This window comes from Triplophysa dalaica, chromosome 12, assembly GCF_015846415.1.
Source record: "Triplophysa dalaica isolate WHDGS20190420 chromosome 12, ASM1584641v1, whole genome shotgun sequence".
Lineage (NCBI taxonomy): Eukaryota > Metazoa > Chordata > Actinopteri > Cypriniformes > Nemacheilidae > Triplophysa > Triplophysa dalaica.
The window spans coordinates 15,616,393-15,637,505 of record NC_079553.1 but is presented as its reverse complement, the minus strand read 5'-3'; the positions used below and the strand labels follow the sequence as shown (position 1 = coordinate 15,637,505).

The 21,113-nt window shown below is 38.3% G+C and overlaps 1 protein-coding gene across 1 annotated transcript; it reads left to right on the top strand.

The window, feature by feature from the left end:
• Positions 1-228: 228 nt before the first annotated feature.
• On the top strand, positions 229-19,795 carry adcy3a (adenylate cyclase 3a). Its single transcript, XM_056762662.1, has 20 exons — positions 229-2,091; positions 5,946-6,095; positions 9,136-9,266; positions 9,567-9,678; positions 9,838-9,965; positions 10,131-10,289; positions 10,489-10,654; positions 10,738-10,857; positions 11,871-12,013; positions 13,263-13,424; positions 13,926-14,013; positions 14,639-14,755; positions 15,624-15,883; positions 16,617-16,698; positions 16,829-16,987; positions 17,085-17,231; positions 17,487-17,603; positions 17,694-17,820; positions 17,920-18,044; positions 18,124-19,795. Exons 1-20 carry the CDS (start codon positions 1,417-1,419, stop codon positions 18,304-18,306), a joined length of 3,351 nt encoding a protein of 1,116 aa, XP_056618640.1. The 5' UTR covers positions 229-1,416; the 3' UTR covers positions 18,307-19,795.
• The last annotated feature ends 1,318 nt before the right edge of the window (positions 19,796-21,113 follow it).

The window sequence follows — 21,113 nt, the reverse complement described above, 5'->3', positions numbered from 1 at the left end:
TAAATACATATTTTCAGTTCATTCAAAATGGTAACTCTACACGGGTAGAGGCACTTTTGGCACTGTCCATAAATCCAACCTGTCACCCACCTTTAAGTTGCACTCAAGTTCTCCCTTGCAGTCAATCGAAAGGGGAATCGATTCAAATGAATCATTAATAAAAGCCGATCACAGGAATGATTCGCGAACCGGACATCGCAGTAAAGTAAGGACGACCGAATCTCTGTACACACACACACTCAATGAAAGTGAAGGGTTGTGTACTGCGAAACCTTGTCAAAACAGTCAGCAAACGGAATGTTGTTTCAGTATCCCGCTTTCATTCACGCGTGATTCTTGAAGACTTGTGGTGGGCAAAGCCTTCGACTAAACCGCACTATGGATTTTTACTCGCTTTATGGGTGATTTCTCCTCCGCATCTGAGATTTGTCTTTGTCACATCTGTAAAGGACCGCTAACGGATCTGTTATATGTTATACGGACACGTTAAACGGATATGTTTTGGATACAGTATGATGAAGCCTGACACGGACAGCCTGGGGAGATTTACAAATTTTCATCACTTAACCTTTACCTGGATCTTTTTTCGCGAGTCTTGTTAAAACATTAAACACAATAAACCGTCTAGATGTGTACCGTTTTTAACAATAACAGAGGATAGCAGCGGTGAATTGCCAAATTTCGTACGGCTAGAGAGCGCAACATGTATTTCCTATCTGATTCCTGCATGCACAGATAATGTATAGCCTACGTTACAGGAAAAGAGATGCACGATAACAGACCGTATCAGGCCTCCGATCACGATCACGCCTAATTTCTCCATTTAACCCGCCTAAGGGCTTTTATTTCATTTATCACAGCGTGTCATGTCGATCTGGGCAGGAAAATCTCGTTCGGTGGACGCATTGCTTCCTTCCTGATGCCTGATGCTCTTCATCCATGCAAGGATTCACCATGGAAACCCAGACTGAGCTCTGGTGGACAACCAGACTGGATCCTAGACTGGAAAAACAGAGGCAGATGAATTCATAAACGGCTTCTTTACCCTTTGATATTATTAACATTTGGCAACTTGTTAAGACAAAGACATAAAACTGGTGTCAATTGCTTGAGAACCGCATCCCGAGTGCCAAAGCATCCATAGAAGACCAAGAGGTGCTGGCAGATGCCCATGCCGTACAATACAGAGAACATGCAAACAAGATCTGCTTCAATGTCTAAACATGCGGTGCATGACAATCACGTTGCGACTTTAGAACTGACCAGCGTACATCTCAGGTTCAGACATTTTTGGACACATTTTAAAGACATTCAAGCAAACAAGCAGAATGTTTTTTAAACATATGTTGCGTTAAAGTGGACAAAACCCAGCAAAAAAAATCCTTGTTCAGTACGTATTACATTCAGACCTCGACAATGCCTCGGAACCGGGCCTTTTCGGAGCCGGAGTATTCTGCTGAATATTCGGCGGACTGTTCTGTCACCCTGCCCTCTGACCCTGGTCAAGCCGTGGGACGAACCCATGAGGTGACTGTGCGCAGTTCCGGCTGCTGCCTGTGTTTGCCGCGGTTCATGCGGCTGACCTTTGCTCCTGACTCTCTGGAGAACCTCTACCAGACCTATTTCCGCCGCCAACGGCATGAGACCCTGCTGGTGTTGGTGGTTTTTGCGGCCCTTTTTGACTGCTATGTCATTGTGATGTGCGCCGTGGTTTATACCAGTGATAAACTGGCATCTGTGGTCGTGGCATCGGTGGGACTGGCCGCAGACGTGGTACTTTACTTGTTGTGCCGGTACGGCCTGCTCCCTGACCGCGTGTCACGTCGCCTGGTGCCCTATGCCCTCTGGGTTCTCATAGCAGCCCAGATTTTCTGTTACCTAGGACTGAACTTTGCCCGCTTCCACCAGCCCAGCGACACTGTAGGCTGGCAGGCCTTTTTTAGCTTCTCCTTCTTTTTGACGTTGCCGCTCCGGCTAACTCCTATAGTGCTCATCACAGCCGTTTCCTGTGGGGTCCACACCCTGGTGTTGGGTGTCACCATCGCCCAGCAGCAGCAGGAGGACATTCAGGGGGCGGCTCTCGGAAGACAGGTGAGATAAATGGCGACTGGAGTTAAGAAGAATAAAGATGGGTCTTTCAAAGAAGCTGAGAATCTCAAGGCACATGATGGTTTGGCTCATATAATAGGGTTGGGTATAGTTTTTTTTTTTATACCTGTGCCAAATCTATACTTCTCAAACAGTACCGGTGCTTAAACGGTTGCTAGATCGATCCTTTTAACAAAACACTGGTGGATGACATTAAAGAACCATATATTAAATAAAAAAAAAACATTTATTAAGTAATTAAAAACAGTTTCACAATTAAAGTTTTAAGTGAATGTGAAATGAGCATGGACAATAACATTGAATTGTTAACCTTGTTTACCCTCCAGCTACAACTAAATGCTCATCCTAGTTGTAATAAATATGGTCAGAAAATGCGTTAACAGATAACAGATTAAGTCTATTTACAGTGAGCCTTCTAGGGTGAATTAAATGTGTATTGTTTTAAAACAGACAGTACATATAATGAAAAAGTAAAAGGATATGCCTAAACATGCAAACAGAGTAAAAAGCTTGACAGACTGATTTCCAGAGATCAGACTGACAGATGCTATAAGGTTTAAGCACTTTCACTGCAGTGTTGCACTCGTCTTTCTTGTCAAATGCGTTACTGGTAAAGGAGGCATGAATTAAAATCACAATTTCAACCCGAGCTTTTGTAATATAAGAGCGAATCTTATTCACGCGAACATCATGTAAATGTCAGAACTGAAAACGCCCTTGTTACTGAGATTACGTCTGTTTTTGACACCATGCCCAGCGAACGCTAGGTTCTGGATTGCACCTATCTATGACGACACTGATAGGTTGAACACCACCTTCATAGAAAAATATCAACGACTACTTCTCTAGCCCCACCCACTGGTTCGCGCATGACAGAACCAGTGGCGCTGAACCAGATAGAGCGGGCAAGCAATAAACAAACATGCCGCTAAAGATAGCTAAATATTGCGCCATCCCTGGTTGTGGAAGAATACTGTCGCTGCATAAGCTTCCTTCGGATTCCGATATTTTCCAGCTCATGTTGGAAAAACATGGAACGTTTGTTCGTTTAATTTCTTCAAGGATTCCTTCATGAACAAGGCACAGGTCGACACTGAATTTGTGGAGAGTTTAAAATGAAAAACCAGTGCTCTGCCTTCAATTGGATCCGATAGGAATGGCGCAGCAATCTTATGTGAGTAAAACATTTTTGTACTATGCGTCACTATTGCTTTGTTAGAGATCGCTTGATATGCCCTGATTACAATTCGCATGACATCAGTATTACCTGGGGACCTCTAGTCATTTTTAATAATTGCTGAACTCGCAGCGATGGATGGAGGGAGAGAGAGCCCGCACTAAAACTGTAGATCATAGACTGTAAAAAAATATGGATGAAGTGTCCTTGACGTCACCCATAGGTTTGTGAAGATTAAAAATTAAGTTTAAAGTAGGCGGAGCCGGTCGTCGCCATCTTGGCATCGCGCGTCACTCCCGGATAATCGAAAAATGGGCAAAGAGGCAGGGCGTGGGTAGAGCTGACGAGCCTGGTTGCTGAAACAAACCACGGCCGCCAGCTCGACGCATTGGAGGTTTACATTTAAACGTTTACAGCGGTTTACAGCTTACTCTTGAGGTAAATTAAACTACACAAAAAATTATTTGCATGTGAAAGCTAAATGGACACCTGTCACGGCCTTAATTATGCAGAATTTTAAGGCTTTATATAATCTAAACGGATGAGAAATAAAAAAAATCACCCCCTCACCCCCAGTTGTCACGAAGGGCAAAATTACCTATATAGACGAAAATAGTTTTCTTGTACCAGGCTGTAAACATGTTTTTGTGCAGTAAAGTTTGCCATTTCAACATTGAGCTCAATGAGATTCTGATCTGTTTTGGAGCCAGCCTCTAGCGGCCAGTCTGTGAACTTCTGTTTTAGTCACTTCCGTGATGGTTTCACGAGAGAGACCGGAGTGTTTGCCCTTTGGTTCCAATCAGTGGGGCGCGCGATCCGTGCGGATCAAAGATCACTCCCGACCATTATCTAAAATGTTTTGAATTTGTATTATCAAAGGTTTCCGACTCGTTCACGCGAATGATTGCAAATGGCTCAATCGACGGCTCAGTCAGCATTTAAATGGCACCAAAATCTGCGTTTTCATTCGGTTACCATGTTTTAGCACCCAACCCTATCATATAAGCAGTGGTTCACAACTGGTTTTACATTTGCTCTACTGTTCTTCATTTGGTGACCAAACACCTACAGAACCGTACAAAATCAAAAAAGAGTTTCAAAATTAAAACATTGATCAAACATGGACATTCATTGTTTTAATCATAATCTGCCATACAATATCCAAAATTATGGGCATAACATTTTTGCTTGTAATAAAAAGACTTGAATAAATATACTTATTAGGGTTATATTGCCTAATTAGAGTATTTGGTTTCCAAATGTCTCTTCAATTTTAGCATCGTTTTTATAGAGAATGTGAAGCTAACGTCACGCCCTATGTTCCATGTGGCAGTTGCGCCGCCATCTTGAGAGGACCATACTCCACTGCTATTATTGTTTTGAAATGTACCGTTACTTGTTTTGTTTTATATATGGAGCGATCGAAAGTGAAAGGACCATGGGCTTTTCCTGAACGAATCTGCGTAATGCTTTTGCAGTTTTTTACACACCATAGTAATATTTCCTAATTAAACATGAAAAAACAAAACACTGCATTGAACGCACTAGCAGCCATCCTCCCAAGATGGCGCAACGTTCAACACGGTGTGACGTAGCTTCAGATAGTCTATTTGGTTAGCTTCTACTAAATAACAGAATAAACTTAGAAAAACACTATGATGTGTAGTACCGTACAACGTTTGGATCTTTTCATTGCTTTGAGAAGAGATTCTCCGGGTTCATATCACAGTCCAATTGATGTTGAAAAGTAAGAACCTTACTGTTATTAGTACATTAGTCCTTTATTTTGTACATTTGAAGCCTGAGAGCAATTAAACAAATTTTTACATTTTCATAGCTGTTAAATTCAGTTTGTTTTTCTAACATTCATTGGATAAATGCGCACTCTCATTATCTTTAAGAATAAACGTTAAAACATTTCCTGTAAAGTCACAAGTCTTCAAATATTTATGTGATTTTTATTTTTTAGGGAGGCAACAGATCAATAAAAACAACACCGAGAATACCAAATAACAAATAACCAAATAACAATTTTTTTGCATTGTAGTTTACTAAATGTCACTTTGAGATGTCACATTTAAATCAGAGTCTGCCTGATTTAAATGTAATGTAATTCTTGTATCTTGCAGTTTTAATGAAATCTTACAAGGTCTTTAATAGGCATGTATAACAGTGTTTGGTTACTGTAAAATGGTTAAAAACACTGTTTGTTTGTGCCTGAATGACATAAAGTCACACTTCGAAAAAATCTTAATCTTTTATAAAACAGGCTTCATTTTCTTTTTACTCAAAAAAATATGATATTTTTCCTTTGAATTTCAAGTGAAATGTCACCTGCAATTGTTTTCATGAGATTCACACAAAGAAATTTATTACAACACACTGCAAAGCAAGAACCTGGACGTCAGTCGCTCATAGGAACAACATTTTACTCTTAATAGTGTTTCTTACAAATCTTTCCAAGAAGATGTCCGGGTCTCATTCTATGGAATAGAAATGTATAAATAATGTAATAAATGTAATAAAAGCCTGTTTTACTTCTGGGGTTTTGTTTCTTATTACTTTAACAATACTGTTTTTGAAATAAAAGTATATCGATATGCCTTTGCCTTGTGAGAACATAAATATCATATCATAATTGTGCTTTACTTCTTTGCAGTTGCTGGCCAACATTGTGATATACTCATGTGTCATCACAGTGGGCGTCATGTCCTACTACATGGCCGACCGCAAACACCGTAAAGCCTTTTTAGAGACCCGACAGTCCCTGGAGGTAAAGCTGAACCTGGAGGAGCAGAGTCAGCAGCAGGTGAGCGAAACATCCAGAGAAACACAAGATCAGGTGGACTTTTGTGCTTCGCAGTCTGTTAACATGACCTGTGTCAGATGAGCCCTATCCTGTTTTCCTTATATACATTTCTAAACTTTGTTTCACACAAGATATTGCACATCCTGAAATGCAAAATATGTTGTCTGTAATGCCAAAGATGAAGGGAATCAATGTTGGATGTTAATATACTTTTGGTCCTAGTTTTATGCAGTGGCGACTAGAAGTAAGCCATTGACGTCCTAAATAGTTTAAACACTGTAATTCTTTCAAACTCTGTGGTGCTTTCAAAACATTTCTCTGTTTGTTCAAGTGATCTGACATGTCCATTCTAGAACACTCTAGCTTTTAGACTCTACTCTTTGCATGATATAGAATGCAGTTGATTGCAGTGACTGTTTTTAAAAATGTTTCCTGAAGACTTGTCCACTGGATGAAGAAACAGATTCACACTGCAAGGAATGAATGTCACATTGTTTACACTTTTTCTTATTTCGGAACCAAACTCTTCTGATGTAGCTGTACTTTAACCGTCAATATGATCTAATAGGCTAAGATCACGTGATGTTGCTTTACATTAGAAAGCGTTTGTAGCTAGATAATAACACAGCGTCAGCATGTGTTATGTTTGCCTTGTGTGTGTATAGAATAAGCAATCAGGTCTTCCTCAGGGTTTGAGCAAGCACTAGTAATCAGAAGATAGGAAGAATATAGTTGTGTGTGCATATGTAAAAGAGTGCAAAATAGGCATATAAGGCCATGTGAGGAGAAACTCCCAGAATACTAATGGAGGAGCAGGGGCTGCCGGGAGACGGGGTCTGCCAGCCAATCAAGGAGCATCCGGTTACAGCAGGTTACCATGGAGACCAGTCTCCTGAGACGATGTCAGCTGTAATCACACTAGCGACTCGCTCCTCGTGATCCTTTCCAACCTTTATCTTCTCTTTATTGTCACACTCTTGGGTGAATGTACCGAACTGATATGTTGTCAGCACCCTCTTCTCCTCATGCGTGAGTGTGTGTGGGAGTGTTGAGGAAGCGAGAGAGAGAAAAGGAGACAGAAAGAGAGAGTGTGTGGGTGTTGCTCTCTAAAGGGCTCGTGTTGTCCTGCTTGTCGTGTCAGAGTCATATCATGTTAATGTTTTCAGTCTGGAGTGCGACGGGTTTTGGACCTGTACTGACTGGATGATTTAGCGACAGATGAGTTGCATAACACCGCAAGTAACACAGGTGATAGGTTACTGTTTCAGAAATATGTTTGTCTCTAAAATCCCCTCTTATGAGTGGAGGTGTTATCAGGGTGCCATCTGGCATATCGGTTACCGGTTAATGTCACAAAGGAACATATTCGTCCATTAAATTTCCATGTGTTCATGGAGCTATTCCCACACAGTTTATGTGCAGTTTTTTTTTTTATACAAAAAAGGCTGACATTAATTAAAAGAAAACCTTATTAAAAACATATCTCTTTTTTCAAAGCTCTATAATCAAATAACTTTTTACATTACCTGTTAATTACTGCTTGATAGCTCTATTTGTAAATGATTATTATAAGATTATTGTTACAAATCGTTGTAAGAGGAGTAGAAAGTTTCCAGCAATGTTTTTATGGAACATATTTTTAGCAGGGGAAGCTGTTTTTTTTTTGCCAGGGCAGAAATTGTGACTGTGCCATGGGGGAGCCACTTATGTTAAATGTTAATAAATAACGGAGGCAAAAGTTAGTTGCTGTCGAGAATAAAGAAGGATGCCAGTGTGATTATAGGATACAGCATAAAAAAACACACATAAACTCACGTCATATGTATTCCTATGGCCAAAGCACAATCTGTTGTACGAAGCTAGTTGAGTGGTGGCAGCTTAACCCCTCAAACATCAACCTAAAATAAACCATGGGCAAACCAGTCACGCGAATCAACACAACTGCATGCTGCACGCCGATAGCACATAGAAATCAACCCGTAACGTTACACACTCTGCCCGTAGACCTAGGCACAATCTCAAATAAAGAAATAACTGTCTTAAATTACTGCTGGCCTGCATGCAAAACTCTGAAAGTGGCCTTTCTTTCTAGTTTGACGCTGATGAAGTCCTGCGTGAGGACATTAATGTGTAGTTAAATAAAGTCTGAAATTCATTTTTGCGCCATTTAAACAAGACTACTCGTGACACTTGACCTTCACTAATGCTGTGTACGTAACGTCATGAGACAATTTTGTTGTCATTGTAACAGTAACATTATTAAAACGAAAACAGTAACGTTATTATGTTTTCAATGGATATTAGTGATTAGAGACATTAATAAAATTTAATATATTACCTTCCCGTGGCTATGCTTACTCAATTACTTATTATTAACTAAAGAAAAGGTTTAAACTTCAAACGTTTTTTTAGGGGAAACAGACCAACTCATGGCAAATATGTACAGTATCCACTCTGTAGAATGAGAATAATTTCAGCAAAAATAGAAAAAAGAGACGAGTCCTTTGTTTTGTCCTCTAATAAACAACATGAAAAAGATAAGTGTATCATGGGATCCTTTAAAATCACCAGGAAAGTTTATATAGGAAAATGTATATGGGGGACTGGCCCAAATAATTTATAGACTGTTTCATCAGACGTATGCGCCTGGCCCAAAGTTAACTTCCAGTTTGTGTTTGGTTATCGGTCAATAAATAACAGTAATATAACAATTTATTTGATATTTAATCAATATTTGAATTTATATTAATTATATCATATTTGATTAAAAATTCTAAGCAGCTATTGATTGTTTGCGGAGGTCTATAGGTTTGGGACACATCATTTTGTTTATGTTGTTGCCGCTGAAACCAACTTTTCGCTATTTCGCTTTGATTCCATTATAGAAAATTTTGAGAATCCTCTGCAAAAATGTGTTAAATGAAGCCAAAACATTGAACCAGAACTGGCTTTAAAAATGTTGTTAATTACATGTTGTATCACATTATAAGATCTGCATATAAAAAATTGTTACAAACATACATTTTTCCTTTGTGTACAGGAGCGTCTTCTGCTGTCCATCCTGCCCAAGCACATCGCAGATGAGATGCTTCAAGACATGAAGAAAGAAGCCAGTCAGAAAGAGATGCAGCAGTTCAACACCATGTACATGTATCGGCACGAGAACGTCAGGTAACTTCAGGAAATAAACAACAGAAGATCAAAGTGAAATGCTTGACGATTATGTTTGAACACGTTTGTGTCCTATTACTATTTAAAAGAGTAACAAACTCCCTTTAGTTTTTTGTAATTTGTATTACAAATCTTCAGAAGAGTATATGACAACTTCGATTTTGTTGTATGACATCTTAAATCTTGTTGTTTCTTTTACAGAATGATCATGTCAACCTGTTTTCAAAGCCCATTTTAAATCTGTTGAAAGTTTCATTTGTATTTGATTTCTAAAGAGTTTTTGTTGTATTTCTGTCACAGTATTTTGTTCGCAGACATTGTGGGCTTCACACAACTCTCCTCATCCTGTAGTGCACAGGAATTGGTGAAGTTGCTCAACGAATTGTTTGCCCGCTTCGACAAGCTAGCTGCTGTGAGTAACTATAGTGTGTGCATGCTTTTCTCACATTTAGAGAGTTTTAAATCTTATTTTGTGTTTATAACTTCTAGCACACCTTACTTGTTCTATTGGCTAGAGGCCATTTTATTACTTTTGCTAACTAAAAAGTGTTTTGATTTCTTCTTTCTTTAGAAATACCACCAATTGAGGATTAAGATCCTTGGCGACTGCTATTACTGTATTTGTGGCCTTCCAGATTACCGTGACGACCATGCGGCCTGCTCTATAATGATGGGCTTGGCTATGGTTGAGGCGATTTCGTAAGTGTTGCTAATTGTAATTATAATTTTTTTAAGCAATTAATGAACTGCCACAACAACTTTTAAGGAAGTTAGAAACAGTTCTTGACGGATGTCATTTGTAATTAGCTCATGTATGGGTCTGCTTGAATACTTCGAGGTTTGACACATTAGTCTGGATTTTAGATACGTACGAGAGAAGACGCAGACGGATGTCGACATGCGTGTCGGCGTTCATTCTGGGACAGTGTTGGGCGGCGTGCTCGGCCAGAAGCGCTGGCAATACGACGTGTGGTCAACTGACGTCACAGTGGCCAATAAGATGGAGGCTGGAGGAATTCCAGGGTAATGGCTTCACAAGTGCAAGCTACATATTTTTGTGGTTAGCAAGTGCAGATTGCAGATTACAAATCTGATTAGTAAATTTTAATATAAATAATGTGTATTGTAATAAAATAATTTAAAAAAGTCTATGCTCGGCTTAACAAAGTCTGTCAAAACTGACTACTTCAAAAAAGCTGTAATTGCCATTTGTGTCTGGTAGACGAGTTCACATCTCCCAGAATACCCTCGAGTGTCTGCATGGAGAGTTTGATGTGGAGCCAGGGAACGGTGGAGACCGCTGCGAGTACCTTAAGGAGAGGGGCATTGAGACCTACTTGGTGGTGGTTCCCAAGGGACCTGTGGGCAAGAATGGCATCAATGGAGTAGTGAGTGTCTTTTCATGTTGTTGTTGCTATCGTCTGTCTTTTTCAGCCCCTTTCTCACTCTGTCTCCAATGTTTCCCTTTCAGAAGCTTTCGGTGACGTCATCTAATGGTAATTCTCCACTACTGATCAACACTACGGAGTGTAATGGGAGCGCCCACACGGCATGTACCACACCAGAGGACCCAGAGGAACTGGACACACGGGTATTGAAACCATGAACTTGCACATGAGACAGGACTATGGACTTATTTAAAGTTAAAAGAGTTTTAAAATATTTTGTTATTGTTGACCTTATGACATTTCAGTACAGGAGGATTTTGGAATAAAGGTAATAGAAAATCTAAAGAAAGTAATAGACAGAAGTGAATTAATTTATTAAGATTCTGAGTTATGGGTAAAAACTTATTAGAGCCATCTAGGGTCTGACAGATCTGTGTCTTGGTGCCTGAGTAATGGTTCAAGTTTGGGAACCATCCTGACATGTTTGAGGTCTCTGTGATTCTGTAATGATCGAACCCCTTATAGTGCAAAACTTAATAAACAGACACATTAAGTGTTCCAGCACACGGACCCCTAAAAAATTCATATTTTGTAAGGAACAACTTTCCATATCACTCCTTTTACAAGCATATACCCTAAAGCAGTGGTTCTCAAACGTTTTCGTTGTAAGGCCCCCTTTGTGTAGAGTGCCTCGCTTTGCAGCCCCCCAAATAAAACGTAGAATCTTAAACTTAGAATTTTCACGAAACCAAAAACAAACTCTTTTATACAATGCTGAAACATCAATACTTCTAATGTGTAATTGCATAAAATTTATGATAAATTTCTATGTTCCGGTTTCACAGACGAGGCTTAGGGCTAGTCTCAGACTAACTGTCATGTGTGACTTGTCTTAACTGAATATAACTTACCCAGAAATATCTTAAAATACATCCGTGCCATTGTTTTGTCTCAAGATGCTCACCAGTAATGTATTCTTACATTACAAAAGGCATTTAAATAAAAGCAACATAAATATCTTAATTAAACTAAGGTAAGCTAAACAGTGTCTGTGAAACCGGGCCTATATTTCATATAATACCACAAAATCTGTGGCCACCTTGGATCCATCTTGGTTCCCCCAAGGGGGCCACGGTCCCTTGTTTGAGAACCAATGCCCTAAAGTTGTCGAGTCAGTTACACTAAGCTATGTGAATGTATGTGTGTTTGCCATAAGGTGGTGAACCCCTCGTTTCCTAACCCCCGGCGTCGCTTGCGTCTGCGTGATCTGGCTGAAAGGGTGATAGATGCCCAGGAGAATGAACAGGAGCTCAATAAACTCCTCAATGAAGCGCTTCTGGAAAGAGAGACAGTACAAGCGTAAGTTATGAAATTCAGGTGGTAATAGTTTTTCACTTAAAGTAATAGTTTACCCAAAATAATGTCTAGAAGGCAATTTTCGATACAATAAAAAAGTGGACCAAAAATGGTCTACCCACAGAATGCCTGGAGAGCTTTTGGTAGTTGAATTCATCTCAAAGGGATCTGCTTGGGTGTCTTCCCTGCTGAAAAAAACATATAAAAAATACCATTGTGAACCATTAGCTTTTTGCATTAAAACCATTACAAAATAACTTTTTGTAGTGTGTTTTGCCATTATTCCACAATGATTTAACATCCCACCAATATAATCCATCACATACCAGTAGAATCATTTATGTTTCATTAATACCAATTAAAATCACATTAAAACATTATAATTTATTTAACCCTGCTGAAAAAAAATATAGAACCTGGCCCAAAACACAATGGGAATGTAATGGATTTAATGGTTATAATGGGAATCGTATTTGTTTTAATGGAAACTATAATGGCGTCTACTGGTATGTGATGGAAAGTAAATGGTTCATAATGGTATTTTAATGGAAGCTATTCGAATTTCTGTGATGGTTTCTGTTGAGTTTTACAGGGTTTTTTAAAACAGTGATGTAACCCCAGTATTAAATGTGGTATATGCAACCTGGACGAAGACGTACTTCTACTTTTTCACCAATTGACTACAATGTGTTTAACATTAAAATTAGCAATGTTAAGTGCCTCTGCGATCATGCCTCTAGTAAGAACAAAAGCTCACTTAGCTATTTTTCATATTTGTAGATGTAACCTGAAACCGATAGCCTGAAGTGCTTCTCCTCTTTGATTGTCGACATATGGCCAAGTGTTTGAATAATTAGACTTAGTTGTTGATCGTAATCCTATTTGCATCCTGAAGCGAAACGCCATTGTTCCCAATGGCGCCGGATTTAACAGCCTTGCTGAGTTTTTGCGGAAGTACGTTATCAACCCATATGTATATACCCCATTAATTAATGTACTGTTCTGCTCTTTTTGTATAGTTGACTTTATATAGATATGCTGTGCAAGAGCTCAAATGGGGTTTTGCCTATGGTTCCCGACACACAGCCTTTTGAAAAGACTTGAGGAGTTAAATGAAATTTTAAAATATCTTTATTGCTCAAACGTTCCATCCAACGTCTCATATTGTTTGAATGGTTTGAATGATGACAAAGTTGTAATTTTTGGGTAAACTTGAACAGGACTTGCTTGTGTGTGTTTCCATGCACTGCAGGCTTAAAGGCAAGTACACCAATCGTCTGTCCTTGCGTTTCACGGACCCAGAGCTGGAGACGCGATTCTCTGTAGAGAAGGAGAAACAGAGTGGTGCGGCGTTCAGCTGCTCGTGTGTGGTGCTGCTCTTCACTGCGGTCATGGAAGCACTCGTGGACCCCTGGTACTATTCACTTGTCACTGGGCAGACACACTTGATCTAACCTGAGCTTTTATTTTAAAATCCACAGGTCAGTGGAGGCCAGTCCTAGTCTATTAACAGCATCTGTTGGGAGATATAAAGATCTCCTGTTGTAATTTAAAATGTGCCTATGTCTCTGACTTTATTATTTAAAGTATAGTTCACCCAGTGAAAATTCGTTACTTCTGGGTGAGACCATGTTATTATATACTCACCATCATGATGTATTAAACCCTTATAAGCCTTTTAATGCTTTAAAGTACCAGAAAAAAATATTTATGGGCTGAAGATAAACGTTTCTAACAGTGTATGATGGCTTTGGTGTGATAACTCATTACAGTAGATTGACATTCTTCCTCAGTTCAGCTTATTATAGATGTGCCATATTCATACAATACTCAGCACTATATACCTGATGCAGTTAGGGATCAGAATGTCGATAGTAAGTGGAATTTCAATTTCGTTGTGTTTTTCTCCGTAAAGGCTGGTTGCAAACTATGTGACTCTGGTCGTGGGGGAAGTCTTGCTTCTTATTCTCACTGTCTGTTCACTGGCAGCAATTTTTCCACGGGTGAGCCACTTCTCTTAACCAATCACAGGTTTCTGCTGGGGTCATAGTCCAAGCTGAAATCTGATTGTTTACATATCTAATGCAATAATGTTGACTTTTTATGTAACAATCCAAATTCGTGAAATCTTGTTTTAAGGCTCATGCCCTCTCAGTTATTTTTAGAACGTGCACTGATACATTTGATGTAATCTCATCACATTCCAGATCGACTCATAAAGTTATCTACTGGTATTGATTCACCACCCCACACATATACACACACAGATAAAACGACCCGGAGATAATGAGATTCAGAAAGGGAAAGGCACACACATTCATCAAGGATTAAATACGGGCACATGATTTCATATGATTAATCTGAGAATTTATCAATGGTGTTGCATTACGGATCACGTTGGTAGGGCTGCAAATGAAATCTATTGTTTCCACAAACACTGTACATTCAGTCCCCTTGGGGTCCAAGTAAACACATTCACAGTGTGATTAGATTGCTGGCTCATCAATTGACTTTACTCATCACCTTTTATCAGGCCATGTAGATGCAAGGTTAATTGTTGTATTTCTTTTCTTTTTTTTTTGACTAAAATTTCATTTATGTAGCATTTGTGTTTTGTTTTTTTATTAGGTTTTTCCAAAGAGATTGGTGTCGTTTTCCACTTGGATTGATCACACACGCTGGGCCCGCAACAGTTGGGCCATGGCAGCCATCTTCATAGTCACAATGGCAGACATAGTAGATATGGTATGAAGCTATTAATGCAGAAGTTGCTAAATAACTCAGTCCATTTACAAAAAATAGTCCTCAAAGTTGCACTTATATTGTCATTAAGTCTCAAAATACTAAATGGCCACTGATTTGAGTAAATTTAAGCAAAAATGACAAAATCTATAAAATTATTTAAAGGACTCTCAAGTATGGTGACACACCGATAACTTCAAATCTCATTGGTTCTTGCGTGTCTCAAAATTTGAATGAGATGCAAAGTAAAAATAAGTTAAGTGCTACCATATTTTAATTCAGGGCTCTTATGTGCTATTTTCTCTAAATGTGACCCTGGACAACAAAACCAGTCTTAAATCACACAGGAACATTTTTACTAATCGCCAAAAATACATTGTGAGGGGAAAAATTACAGATTTTTCTTTTTGCCAAAAATGATTAGGATATTAAGTAAAGATGATGTTCTATGAAGATATTTTATAAATTTCCTACCGTAAATGGATAAAAACTTAATTTTTGTGAGTGGATGGCCTGCTACAGTGCCTCAGATTAACAACTTCAAAGGCAATTTTCTCAATATTTTGCTTTTTTAGAACCCTCAGATTCCAGCTTTGTCAACAGTTGTTGCTCCGCCAGAAAGTGTCCTATCCTAACAAACCATATAACACTAGAAAGCTTATTTCTTCACCTTGCAGATGATGTAAAAATCTCAATTTCAAAAAATTGCCCCTTAAAACTGGATAGTCGTCCAGGGTGACAAATAAGATCAAATATTAATTCAACAATCATATCGTTTTGCTTTAGAAAACGAGTCATATTCAAATACTTTAATTAATACTATTGATTCATTAATTCATGATTAATTCATTCAAGATATCTTTTTCTGTAGTTAAGTTGTCGGCCCCCCTCTAGTGATGTGACCGAGGTCACTCCAGTCACACCAGTACCCAGGGACTGTCTGGAGAATCCTAAATACTACAGTTACATCGCAGTTCTGGCCCTCATCGCAACCACCATGTTGGTGCAGGTCAGCCACATGGTCAAACTGACCCTCATGCTACTGATCACAGTAGCTACAGGTGTGGTCAACATCTACAGCTGGAGGGACATCTTTGATGCATACGATCTGTCTCGTTTTAAAGAGTACAGGTGGGTCACTTGCATTTATCACACTGTGAATACACTGTAAATACACATTATCAGTACATTTCTATTATTATCAGTGTATGCTGAGGCTTAGGACACAAAACATCTAGGAGGCGTTGTCAGACCAACTTCAACAGATGTATTTGGCAGAGGCAGTCAGCATTAAAAAATTAAAAATATTATTTTAGATACTCTCTCTAGAGACTAGCCCTTTCTAAAGTCCGGATTTGGACCAGGAGGGAATTCGTCCCGGACCCAACCAAGTTCCAAGCAAACACACAAACAGGCACGCCATGAGCACAAATCACTGTAGGGGACCGATCACTTGAAAAGCTTTTATTGCTGTTAGATGCGTCTCATTTGAATTGTTTTCAGTTGGTAGAGAGTACCATAACAATTTCATAACAAATGAAATACTACTAACAATCACAATAAAAACATGATTTAGAAAATATATGTTTTTCAAAAAGAAAATCTTCACATAGAGTTGATTTGTTTTTTTACATGTATTTTAAGTTGTTTTAAATGTTTTTTAAAAGTTTTGTAATAAAAATTGTAAACCTGGACCTTTGACGTTGACAAGAATTCTGATTCTGACCTTTAAATGTAAACTTCGAGAACCCCTGCTAAAGACAATGACATCTGTTGTTTAGTTGTATTTACAATTTTAAAGTGATCGTCTCAATGATCAAAGATCATGAGATCAGTGATTTGAATAAGGTTAATTTTTTCACAGGATTTATCTTGTGCCCTCCAAATACACCATGAGTGTGATGATCTTCATCATGATGGTTAGCTTCTACTACTTCTCCCGACACGTAAGAGTCTCTATTTTTAAATCAGTGCTTCTGCATAAGGAACCACATTTTAGATTTCGATATAAATCCATATATGCATTTTTTCTGCTGTCAGAACAGTTTCACGTTTCGCTCTATTCATCTGATTCAGGTCGAGAAGCTCGCACGCACGCTGTTCCTGTGGAAGATTGAAGTGCACGAGCAGAAGGAGAAGGTGTACGAGATGAGACGTTGGAACGAGGCTCTGGTCACAAATATGCTTCCGGAGCATGTTGCTAGACACTTCCTGGGCTCCAAGAAAAGAGATGAGGTGAGTAACTCCCATCTGTCAGCCTCAGCTTCCAAAAATATCAACACTGTCCAACTTTAGCACTGTTTTGCTTTCATTTGCCATGTGAATGTTCTAGGAGCTCTACAGCCAGTCCTATGATGAGATTGGAGTCATGTTCGCATCCATACCAAACTTCTCTGATTTCTACACTGAGGAAAGCATCAACAACGGGGGGATTGAGTGTCTGAGGTTCCTCAATGAAATCATTTCCGACTTTGATAGTGTAAGAAATTTCAGATTTTACCATTCCATCCCAAAAACAAATGGATTTATATGGATTATTTTTAATGGGAGATGGCAAGATGGCCAACGTGAGCATTTGCTTTTTGTTACAAGCAAGTTAACATCACATGGAAAGGTACACTCCACAAACAATAAATTAACCGTGGACAGTTTTTTAGCAGTTTTTTTACAGTTGGAATAATTTGATGGATAATTAATTTCTTATGCCAAAATAGTTTTCTTGATTCTATTTCAGCTTTTAGATGAGCCGCAGTTTCGCTGTATAACCAAGATTAAGACTATTGGCAGCACGTACATGGCAGCATCAGGAGTCACTTCAGACAACAACACCAACGGTTATGCTTGTGTGAAGGTAAAGGAGGAAGTAGCATTTTGCATTCTTGAACTCCTATTCATTAAGTGTTGGTATCGGTGTTGATGGTGGTTTTGTCCTGGCCAACAGAAAGAAGAGATTTCAGACAGGGAACGTTGGCAGCACTTGGCAGATCTGGCTGATTTCGCTCTGGCCATGAAGGTGACGCTGATGAACATCAACTACCAGTCCTTCAATAACTTCATGCTACGCATCGGTCAGTGCACTGGTGTGGTGTCCTGCTGAATGTTTACGGTAAACATGCTGCATACCGTTTGCTATCGTGTACTTTACTCTTTGTAATTTTTTTCGAAAGGGTTGAATAAAGGAGCCGTTTTGGCTGGAGTTATTGGGGCCCGTAAACCTCATTTTGACATCTGGGGAAACACTGTGAATGTCGCCAGTCGCATGGAGTCTACAGGGGTGATGGGAAACATCCAGGTAACTGCAGCATTTGGGACAGGGCCAATGCATCTTATAAAACTATAGTCTCCTTGGTAACAAATTCTGCTTCCCCCAGGTGGTGGAGGACTGCTACTACATCTTGAAGGACTATGGCTTCCGCTTTGTGAGAAGGGGGCCCATATTTGTGAAAGGGAAAGGAGAGCTGCTCACCTATTTCCTAAAGGGGCGAGAAAAACAAGGCTCCTTCATTAACGGCTCCTTCGTCACCCTGCCGCACCAAGTGGTGGACAGCTCTTGACCAACACGCGCACACACACACACTGTCTTACAAGAAACTCCAGTTTCTCTCGCACACTCCACATCATACCTCCTCCGCTGTACTCCTGTTATAAGTACTTTGTGTTTTGTGTATTTATTAGACTAAGGAAAGAAATTTTCGATGTGAAACGAGAAAGCCTTTCTGTTCACACAAGATAAATAATATATTATATAATGTTATGAAGCATTGACTAACAAGAATGAGTAAAAGGAAACACAAATTGAATAGGTTGCTGAAGGGAGTTTTTGTTATTTTAAACTACACAAAGAAAAGCGAGTAAACACGATTAACTTCGCTTTATATTTTACAGTGAGCTGCTCAAAATGAACCATTGAACGACTAAACTCTTCTTTTATTTACAAAATCCTTTATTATTTAAGAATTGCAGATTATCCTTTTGGTCCCAATTATATCTGAATGTTGTTTGAAATCTCTGAATGCCTGTGTAGACGACTGCCTTTTTCACAAGTTTGCGTGTGTGTATACAGCAAGCATGAGTATGTGTTTTTTGTGTATTTGTAAGTTTTGTCACCTTAGTCACTTTTTATTTTTATGTCTGTTTATAATGAACATACAGTGGAATGCAAACGTCTGAGACCAAATTGACAATCTGGAGATAAGGTATTAAATTATAAGGATTTAAACAAGGATGATGTAAAATAAAGAATTAATATTTCAGAATTTGCAAGTAAAATTATTATTACTAAATATTAAATTCATATTGTAATGATTATAAAATAATATCGCAAGGTCCAGTTTGCTTGTTTCCATTAAAGCACATGTGAAGTTCTTTGGATGTTTCGCCAGTCATACCTACGGATTCCCAGAAAAATGCAGAGAAGCGTTTTCACTTTTGGTTTCAGACTTTTGGACCCCACTGCATGTTATTTTAGTAAAAGTGTTACTCATGTGCCAAATAGAAGCCACTTTATGCATCAGTTTGTGGTACTCTGAGGAGATGTGCAGCATGGATTTATGAGTCTCACTGTGAACGGGTTCATCATGCGTGTCTGAAATATCTCTGCACTACATTCATAGGCAGTATTGCAGTAATGGAGGATTCTTAGATCAGAAAAGATTCCTAATGGTGTCTTTCCTGGAATATTAGATGTGCAATAGTTCATTCTTTAAAAGCATTCTTATCTTCAGTACAATTTTGCAAAAAACCTTCTCTCCCAACAAGTCATATTTTTATATTATGATTGTAAAAGTTCTAGATAAAGAATATTGTATAATGAGAATGGACTTCAGGATGGATCTGTGTGTTTGGCCAAACAGTTTATTTATTCTAAATGTCAGGGATGTTCTGTATGTGCAAGCAGAAATAGCGTTTGATTTTGACTTTCATGGGTAAAAATGGTTTATGAGAGCAGGACATTGTGGCCGGTCTCTGTGGTTTGATGCAGGGTTTTGCTAAAATTTGATATTTTTGAATTATCCTTAGATATTAAATAAAATGGCACTTTGAATGATATGTTACCTTAATTGGTTTCTGTTTGATTATTTTCACCTCTTTGTGTATTTCATCTAGTTATCAAAAAACTTTTTATTCATCAAAAAGGAAAACGTCTTTTCCTCTACATGATCCCTAACCTTTCATGCAGAGAGGTCACTACAGTGAAAAGCAATCAAAAATACATTTATTTGTATGATGTTTTGATGGTGTAGTTGCACATCAACCAGTACAGGGGGCACACGTGCATCATCCAATGCACTTTCACCTTTTCAGATGTTCACTAAAAGGAAAATAAAAAGTTGTAAGTGAAAATATGTGTGAGAAATCCTCAAATGCCATCAGAGCAAATATATATATTTTTCAATTCATGCATACGAAGTTAGTTCCAGGGTTTTTTCATTATCGCCACACTGTAATTCTGTAATCACCACAGATCTCGAGCATTTACTAGCATATAGTAGGAAAAATACAACGGTAGTCTAAAGCGCCCAAGAACTGTTTGCTCTCCTACATTTTTCAAAATATCCTAATTTTGAAAAATTATTTGAAAAATTAAAAACAAAAAAAATATATATGGGGGTCGATATCTGTTTGGTTATAAGCATTCTTCCAAATATCGTTCCCTGCGTTCATCAGAACAAAGAAATGTATACACATTTGGATTTTGGAAGAACTCAAAGGTGAGTAAATGATGACAGAATTTTCATTTTTGGGTGAATGTCCCTTCACCCAAAATAAAAGGAAATTTGTTACATTTAGTTTGTCACAAAAGATCAAGAATCTTTTAAAGTTTGTATTTATTTATTTATTTATTCTTAAAGTAAAATCATCTCAGGTATACCATACTATCAAAACTACTATAGTTTTGTAGACAACATGCTTTTAATAGTATTGCAAATACAATGTGTGTTAGTAACCAGAAGTGGCTGTCATGTAAATAGATTAAAAGGAAATAGTTGGGGTAGATAATAACAGGAAAATTAAGGCAATGATATATTAAGATGTAAAAAAATAGTTTGTAAAGAAGGTCACAGATGTTTAAAGTATCTACAATGTAAATAGCATTAAGCATAGAATTTTGTCAAAAGTATACATTTATTGAATTGGGAATGATATATTATATGATCATTTTAAATTAATTGTTGAAATTAAAGCACTTTCCTCATCTTTATGATACATTTACTCAGCTAATCAGAGTATTCTTTTATTTAATCGAAACAAATGTATAAACAAATTAGGCATCAAATAAACAGAATTGACAAATCATATAAATTTACAGCACTTTAACATGCGGACAGAACAAATATCAACTTGAAAGTATTCTGCTTAA